We start from the raw sequence: 9,144 nt of genomic DNA on the forward strand, positions 1-9,144 counted from the left end.
CCTGTGCGGAGAGTTTGGCGTTAGTCTAAGGTCAGCGGTAATACGCATGCCTGCTCGCCGGTAGCAATCCAACCCCAATACAACACGTGAGAGAGTGAATGCTTCGATTGTGTTTCTGCCGACTTTTTAGAATAAACAGTCCTCTACGATATCTATCTATTGCACAAAGCTGCCATAGATCGCACAGAGGCCACTTCAAAAGCACCTTCGTAATCGGGACTTTGTGGGCGAGGCAAAATAATTTTCAAGACAGCATAGCACTTGTAGGAACAAAAAGACAGTTTGTAATGGCTTCTGCAAACGACGAAGAAATTCTTTCTAATCTAAGGAAATCAGTCAAAGAACAGGTACATGATTTAAAATGGTTGATTATCTAGCTATTTTTTAAACAATTTTAATTTGCTAGTATGTTTCGATATCACAGTTATATTGGTATCCTCAAATTTGAATCTTTAAATTTCAAAATGAAGTTATTAACTTTCAAGTGGATAAGACCAATGATTGGACAAAGGCAAATCAAAATACAATCTTGAGATTCGTTTCAGTACCGAAACTCACGATTCACAAATGTTTGCTTTTCAATGTCTAATTATTGCGTTGTATGTTCTAGGCTCTGTCTGAATGTTTTGATCAATGTTAACATTATTGCATCATCCTTTTGACTGTCAGTCAGATTGTCCTTGTGTGCATACTATATCTGAGCCTGTGATCATGAATAGTTGTATTCCAAAGTGACCAATAAACAACTAGTACTTAATGCTTATTATATAAAATCAAACAAACATATGCATAGCAGGAAGCCTCCTCCCATCTCCCCCCCCCCCCACCCCCCCCCCCTCCATCTTCCCTCCAGGGCTTTTCAAATGAGAAGACTGTCTGGGTACCAGGAATTAAAATCTAAAAATTTCCCTGTTCTGGCAGATAAACCTTTTTCTTGCCATTTGAATTCTATATTTACCCCTTTTCTTGAAGAAATTTCTTGCCCACTGTTACATATTCTGCCTTGGGAAGGGGATGCGCCCCTGCTTTTTAATAAGGTCTGTACTTAACATAGGATCAGTGAAAACAGAGACATTTCACGAAAATTTCAAGCATTTGGCCAGCTAAACTACTCTGTTTTCACAGAGGCATAAAGCATACCATTGCAACCTTGTGTTGATTTATTTCCCTGATTCTATCCACAGTCCACCTTAGCCTCTCCCCCAGGCATCTTGTGACAGCCCTCTGTTGTTCTCTGCGATTAGTTGTTCAGCAAAACACTAGGGCTTATCTTTCCCATAGGCTAAAACTGCAACTTTACCTGTTCGAATTCAAATATTATTATTGGATTGGTATCAACACTCTATTTCAGGGTGATCTTGTGAGGAAGTTAAAAGAAGACAAAGCTCCTGAGAATGATGTGGAAATTGCAATCAAAGAACTTAAAGCAAGAAAAAAAGCACTTGAGAAAAAGGTCAGGACTTGATTGTTTTTTAGACATTTATATGATAACTTGGACTTTTTCTTTCTTATCCGATAGAGTTTTCCCCTTATCTCTTGAAGAAGATCTTTAAATTGTAATTCACTTTATATTAATATCTTGCAAATTTTTTTACTTTTTTTTCAACAAACAGTGGGGTGCTGACTACAAACTATACTCAGAACTCCACTGTTATAAGCCATTCAATTAATACACATGCTGCTGTACAGCCTACAAAACAATAGTATATGCAATAGCAAAACAACCTTTATATAGCTGGACAATAATTTCAATTTTTCTAGGAAAAAGAAATAGCTCCACAAGATGAGAGCTTTGACAGGGGAAAGTTAGAGGATCTTCTGAAAAGAAGGTTCTTTTTTGTTCCAGCTTTTGAAATCTATGGAGGTATGCATTGTAATCTATTGAACTGTTTTAGTATATATGACATGCTTGATGAGTATTCTTTTAGTTTCATTGCAATGCAAAACAAGTAGAAAACTGTGAGGTTAAATGGATTATGAGATTGCTTGCCAGATAGAATAAGGTCAAGATTATTTTCCTTGTCCAGTCAACCAATTCTCCAATCCTCACATAATTTTTTTCAAAGCTTCCCTTGTTCCTTTTTTTCAACATTCAACTTTTTTTTCAACGCTTCAAACTTTCCCTTGTTCCTTGTTTTTGTTTACAATTGACAGATTCTCTTATCATGGCAAACATCTTATTGATAACACTTTTTTTTATCTTTTGCTTCAGGTGTGGCAGGTCTGTATGACTACGGCCCTGCAGGTTGTGCCATGGAGTCCAATGTCATCAATTTGTGGAAGAAGCACTTTATTTTGGAGGAGCATATGTTAGAGATAAGGGCTGCTCTACTAACCCCACACCCTGTTCTAAAGTAAGACTTCCCCTGATATGTATACATGTCCAATAGTCTATTATTAAATCACCTGTACAGGGCCTGGTATTCTGTTGTATGATACCTACTCATATAAAAACCAATACCTCAACCAAAATTTCATACCGCAAAATACACTATATAATTATATTTGAAAAATCATAGTTCCTTTGTTGTGAGTGAACTTTAATCAAGGAACCTAACAGAACCTAAATGTAGCATGCAATAAAATAGTTTGACCCCCAAAATTAATGTCTTCCTGCTTACAGTAAAATATATGTAAAATGATATTAATTTACTTCTCAATTTTATCCATTGTTACAATTAGGTTCCATTGTACCCCGAATTGGTGTGCATATTCCCCCATGTTTTACTGATTTATTTTGTGCATTAAATGACATCAAAGTTACTGATCTAACTATTCTAACTATTTTTCAATTTCACCTTTAGAGCCTCAGGCCATGTTGACAGGTTTGCTGACGTCATGGTTAAAGATGTAAAGACAGGGGACTGTTACCGAGCTGACCATTTGTTAGAAGGTTAGCAATCTAGATTGGCTGTTTTTCTCCTTGCACAATCTGATGAAATGTGTTTTTGTATAGGACACCTGGAAAAGCTTATGGCTGACAAAAAATTGCCTGAGGACAAGAGGAATGAATATCAAAGTGTGCTTAATAAGGTACTGATGACATCCTGTATAGATCTATTCCAATAAATATTGTCAGTGCACACCTAAAATGGGGATTGGCAAATGACTTTTCCACAACTGAAGGGTTTCGTGCATCGTGCATATTATATTTCAAGCCAATGCAGGAGAACATGCATCAATCATCCAATATCAATTTAAGGCTATCAGTGTTTAGCTCTAGAAATACTGGAGTTCATTTATAAGCACCTTTTTGTCTGGGAACTGCCATTTGCTGTTTGCACTAACAAGCTTTTTTTTAGGTGTATACATAATTGCAATGAATCTTGCTTGGAATCATTTTTCTTATTACTCTTATATGTATGGAGAGACAAAAATGAGCAGCCTTAATTATGTTTATTTCTGACCACTCCTAAAAAAATGTGAACCAAAACTGTTGTGAAGTTTGTTTTGAAGAAGTCTACTATTCTCTAGATTGACAACTACAACATGCAAGAACTTGGAGAACTTATCAAGAAATATGATGCAAAAGCAACAACGACTGGCAATGATCTGAGTGACCCTGTAGAATTCAATCTTATGTTTACTACGTCGATAGGGCCTAGTGGAATAATTCCAGGGTAAGGGGCAATTTTAAAATACAAGTATGTATTTTTTAGTATTCATAATAATTATGGTAATCCCTAAGATTGCAAGGTAGGTTCTTTGCAGTGTATTGATAAATCCAACTGTAAATACTGCAAAACTAATCCAAGCTTTGCAACAACTATTGTTAAAACCTTTGATTAGTTTTACAGTAAAGGCATGTTGTGTGGAATTTGAACCCTCACAAAGGGGAGTTTTCTCCCATATCCCATTTTCCTGGATAAGTATTTGGAATAACATCACCCTGGGTGTGCAAGTATAATACTCAGTACTATGGTATAATACTGCAGGCACAGTCAAGGAACCAGAAAAAGAAGTTTTTATTATAATGTAATGTTATTTATCTTGTTTAGATTCTTAAGACCAGAGACAGCTCAAGGGATCTTTGTCAATTTCAAGCGTCTTCTTGAAGCTAACAATGGAAGGCTTCCTTTTGCCTCAGCCCAGATTGGTCCAGCCTTTAGAAATGAGATCTCCCCAAGATCTGGTTTGTTAAGAGTAAGGTATGTATTACACTAAATCTGTCTATATTGTAAAGGCTGGTGTACATACCCTACAGTAGCTCAAAACTGCATACATGCATGTGCCCGAAAAGTATGCTACCAAAAGTCTGCATTTGCCCGACATCTGCTACTTGAGAGTTTCTTTCCCTTGACCAATTTTTCTTTATGTTCTTTGCAAAAATGTACATACTGTCATAATACTGCACCATTTTATTTTGCTAGAGAGTTCATGTTGGCAGAAATAGAGCACTTTGTGGACCCAACAGACAAGAGCCACCCTAGATTCCCTGAGGTAGAAAGCCTCAAGGTGACACTCTTTCCCTCAGACTACCAGATGGATGGCCGTCCAGCCATGCAGATCACCCTAGGTGATGCTATACAACAGGTGAGAGAGTTGCAGACGCGTAATCAGGGATGGCCATAGAGGCCATTAGTGGACCAGAGAATATGAAAAATATGAATCGTGGAGAATATAAAAAATATGAATAGTGAAGGCAATTATACAGATTTCGCATTTATTTTGGTGGTCACTTAAATGGATATACTGAATGAGTTTTCCTTATCGTATAGAGGTTCTTTTATGTTTGCTAGAGTGATCTCTTTTGAAAATAACTCTCGCATAACACGTTTTGTGGTAGAAAATGATCAGTAGTACAACTGTGGCGTACTTCCTTGGACGTATCTACCTGTTCCTGATCAAGTGTGGGGTTGATCCAAGCAAACTTCGCTTCCGTCAGCACATGTCCAACGAGATGGCCCACTACGCCTGTGACTGCTGGGATGCTGAGCTCTGCACATCTTACGTAAGGTTCCCCTTTTGCAGATTATTATTGTATATCAATACCTCGCTCTGTAAGTCTGAGGTTTTGAGATCAAACATGGGTCAAATCCGTTTAGCTCTTTACTGCGTAAAACAAAGTAATTGTGTAAATATATTTGTATTTGTAATCAATCATATGCGAGTTATCACATACGATGATACGACTGGGCTATGTATCCATCTGTATAAAAGAAACAAACTGCAAATGAAGTCTAATCAATAGATTGAAGATTTTTCCACGGGTAAGTATCCGTGTTCATAGAACAGATAACGAGATATTTTACCTACAAGTTAAAGCCCTTATTCGAGAAGACTTTACACTCCTCAATATAGAGCTAGGTTTTGACAGCTGAAAAAGTAAAAAAAAAAAAAAAAACTCGAGCTGATATTAATCAGACATTAGTCCAAGAAACGAAGCTATGGTAAAACTAAGCTATCGTGGCACTAGAGTTGTGTTTTGCACCTTAGAGGTATTGGCAGGGAAGGAGGGCTATGTGCGTAAAATAATGTTTAAAACTAGACTAAGTTCAAACATTGAAAGTCACTCTTGGAAGTCGAGTGCGCATATAATAACTCCAATTTTTTTCTCACAGGGCTGGATCGAGTGTGTTGGCTGTGCTGATCGAGCCTGCTACGACTTGTGCCAACACACCAATGCTACGGGGGAGAAACTAGTGGCGCAAGTCGATCTACCTCAGCCTGTATCCTCAAGCTGTACTTGCCTTGTTTATCGTTTCTCTTTCTCGCATTGAACAAGGCTTCTGATAAACGACCGAGTAGTGTAAGGCACAAATCGGCTTTTTTCTGTAGTTTCTTCGGGCGAGGTATTGCTTTTGACCCACGTCGGTATTCTTAAACATTTTGTTCGCTCTGATCATTCCATACTATCCATTTTGTATTTCTGCACAGAGCTTTTAATCTTCCAGAAATACAGATTCACCTGAATTTTGAGCAACAATTTTGCAAAATAATTTTGGTCTAATTGATACGTCGTTTTCAACTGTGAAGCCGATTTTCCGTTAAGTCAATTATTTTAGATAAAATGACAAATAAAATGATGCTCTAGAAACGCGGGAGTAAAACCCAGTTTTCGATAGTCATATTACAAATCAATTCATTATTTCTGGATCATAGGATACCGTTGTACTGTTATACCGTTGATACTGTTGGGCATACTATATGTACCTTGACTAGAATTCAGGTCAAAGTTGACGTAGTGGAGGTTGTGCCTGACAAAGCTATTCTAGGAAAAGCATTTAAGAAGCAAGCGAAAGAAGTAATGGAGAAACTGACTACTTTAGACAGTAAAGGCGCCAAGCAATTAGAGGATGCCTTGAACGAGAAGGGGTGAGTGTCAGGTGCACATGAAGGATGTACCGGAAAAGCATGTGAAACAGTGCTAAACGTTCGGCTGTGGCTTTGATGATAAAATCATATTATTATTATTATTTATTATATTATTTTCAACCCAGAATCTTCATTTGGTGCAACATCCTTGTTATATTAGTTTTTTTACAAAAGAACATTTAAAATCATTTTACTTTTTAATAACGTAACTTTATAACCACTGAATAAAAGCTGTTAGTCATGTAATCAGGTTATTACCGGAGAAGCATCTGCAGAGCATTGTGATATTAAGTTTCACCTTTATTCTGAGTTCGTTTTTTGGAACCGCAAGAGTTCTGATTGTAAACAATGTATTCTGATGTTTTCAGAGAGTTTGCCATGACAGTGGATGATCAGCAGTTGCTTATTCAAAAGGCGATGGTGAAGGAAATAAAGCGATATCAGAAGGATGTTCATGGTACTTATTATATCTCTAGATGGTGTTTGTCGAGTAACCTGTGCCAGAAAAGTCCAAAACAGTGATAACAAAAATCAGCAACACATTAGGAAACAAAGCAGTGACAACACCAACTTTAGGGTAAACAACACTTAGTAACAACAACAACAACAACAAGAACAGTTGCATCATTTAAAAAACAATTGAAACAAGGAATACAATACAATATCAATACAATCACTAGCAACTATCGTTACATCACCAGCAACTGTCATGACATCACCAGGAACTACCATGACATCACCAGCAACAACCATGACATCACCAGCAACTACCATGACATCACCTGCAACTACCATGACTTCGCTAGCAACTATCAAACATTGCCAGCAACTACCATGACATTGCCGGCAATTAGATAAACATCACCAGCAACTACCATGAAACCACCAGCAATTACAATAACATCACCAGCAACTACCATGACAACGCCAGCAACTGTCATGACATCGCCAGAAACAATGGCGACAGAAGAAACAGCTGCAGGTTTTCATTACCATTCGGTTTACATGCTTGCCCTTCTGTAGAATATTTGTTTTGATTTGCAGTCCGTGACGTAGAGCCCCATGTGATCGAACCCTCGTTCGGGATTGGCCGGATCATTTACTCTGTCCTTGAGCATAATTTTAAGATCAGAGAAGGCGACGAGCAGCGAACGGTCAGTGGAAAAGTATCGTCTATTTGCATAATCATCATCCGTTGTTTATTAGTTTTCTTGTTTTCTTTTTTCAGTGGTTATCATTGCCTCCTGTCATTGCCCCTGTCAAGTGTTCTGTTCTTCCTCTCAGTAAAAACAAGGAGTTCTCGCCATTTGTCAAGGAGCTGTGTAAGCTTTAGTTTAGACTAGTTATTGAAATAAAAAATGTAAATGAAAATTCCATAAGAAGAGAAACAGAAATCGCTTCAATGTGCCCGAGATACTGACAGGTCGAGTGATCGAGAGTAATCTGCCAATTATTTAGGAGCTTTGAGCTGGACTCCGCGGAACCCGCGGGACATTGCGGAACAAAGTCGCGACAATGTCTACACCCCTTTCAATAAAGGTTGTTAGCGCAAACGGCGAATGGCAATTGCCAAGTGGCAGTTCTACTGAAAGGTGTTTATGGGTAGTAATTATTTTAATGGAGTCGCAAATTTTGTTTATATTTTTCTGAAATTGGAACAAATATTTCGGAATCCATGGGTCCTTTCGGTCGTGCAACTGCCATTTGTCAGTCGCCATTTATCGTCAACTAATTGTTTTGTATGACCCGGGTTATGATCTTCCATTGCAGCAAGTGCCCTTACCGAGATGGACATTTCACACAAGGTTGACGACTCCAGCGGTTCTATCGGTCGGCGGTATGCCCGGACAGACGAAATTGCCATTCCATTTGGTATAACTGTGGACTTTGACACAGTAAACAAAGAGCCACACACGGCGACACTGCGAGAGCGTAACACAACACGTCAAATCAGAGCAGAGGTAAGACTTGTGACTAACGAGTAGAAGATGCCCACGAGTAGAAGATACCCATTTACTGCTGTGCTGACCTGTATCGGCCGTGGGATGTACCAAAAGCTTACTGAAAGCTGTGTTTTTAACAAAAAATAAAAGCCACCGTTAACATATTGCCAAGCCGAGAACTGAAAAGTGGCAGATGGGGCCCAAGTACGGAGCATTGTTGAAGTTCATGAGCGATGGTGACTAAATACAGTGGTAATTAAAAGGGATGGGATAAACTTGGGATTTAATCGCAAAATCAACGCCAAAGTTAATATTTTACTTCAACCACGGCCATCTGTTTACTTAAAAAGTATATTCCGCTTCTAGAAAAAAAAACATTCTATCAAATTATAAAGGTATGCTTATAATAAATCGCAAAGCCTCCCGTTTATAATTGGTATATTTAAGTATTTGATGACCCACCCCTATTTAGGGTCTCATTTGGTTTTTCTAACGAGTATCCCCAAACGAGTATTAAACTTAAACTGACGTCCCACACGTGCCTGTATATTTGTTACTTCAAGGTGAGCCTGCTGCCACAGCTGGTCAGGGATCTCGTCCATGGAAAGATCACGTGGTCTGAAGTCGAGACAAAGTTTGGTTTGTTTGAAGGTCAGACGACTGGTAGCATGTGAGCGTTTGTGTACCAATAAGCAAAGGAAACTACAATCACTTTTTAGTCGTCTTTCAAGTCTTCTATAAAATATAGACGTACCTGAACTGTAAAACATTAACTTAATAAAAATCGTCTCCACTATCGAGATTGAGTTTTCGATTTTCTTATCTTTAAAATGTCTTGTCCGATTTTTAGCACCTGAAAAGGTCATATTCGTGCAAATAAAAAAAA

The 9,144-nt window shown here is 38.1% G+C and overlaps 1 protein-coding gene across 1 annotated transcript; it reads left to right on the forward strand.

Moving 5' to 3' along the window:
• Positions 1–37: 37 nt before the first annotated feature.
• On the forward strand, positions 38–9,056 carry LOC5517958 (glycine--tRNA ligase). The gene is made up of 17 exons (XM_001637837.3): positions 38–347; positions 1,352–1,453; positions 1,762–1,864; positions 2,213–2,354; positions 2,805–2,893; positions 2,957–3,033; positions 3,475–3,620; positions 3,999–4,148; positions 4,371–4,533; positions 4,787–4,951; positions 5,562–5,669; positions 6,170–6,315; positions 6,684–6,772; positions 7,360–7,469; positions 7,544–7,637; positions 8,086–8,276; positions 8,822–9,056. The coding sequence occupies exons 1-17, from the start codon at positions 99–101 to the stop codon at positions 8,930–8,932; spliced, it is 2,235 nt and encodes a 744-aa protein (XP_001637887.3). The 5' UTR covers positions 38–98; the 3' UTR covers positions 8,933–9,056.
• Positions 9,057–9,144: the final 88 nt, after the last annotated feature.

Source organism: Nematostella vectensis, chromosome 2, assembly GCF_932526225.1.
Source record: "Nematostella vectensis chromosome 2, jaNemVect1.1, whole genome shotgun sequence".
NCBI classification, from domain to species: Eukaryota; Metazoa; Cnidaria; class Anthozoa; order Actiniaria; family Edwardsiidae; genus Nematostella; species Nematostella vectensis.

Excerpts from the sequence above, each read along its gene's own strand:
- LOC5517958 (XM_001637837.3), top strand. The coding sequence starts at position 99 with ATGCTTCGATTGTGTTTCTGCCGACTTTTTAGAATAAACAGTCCTCTA. Across the intron at positions 1,865-2,212 it reads AGCTTTTGAAATCTATGGAG|GTGTGGCAGGTCTGTATGAC; the intron begins GTATGCATTGTA and ends CTTTTGCTTCAG. Across the intron at positions 7,638-8,085 it reads GCCATTTGTCAAGGAGCTGT|CAAGTGCCCTTACCGAGATG; the intron begins GTAAGCTTTAGT and ends CTTCCATTGCAG.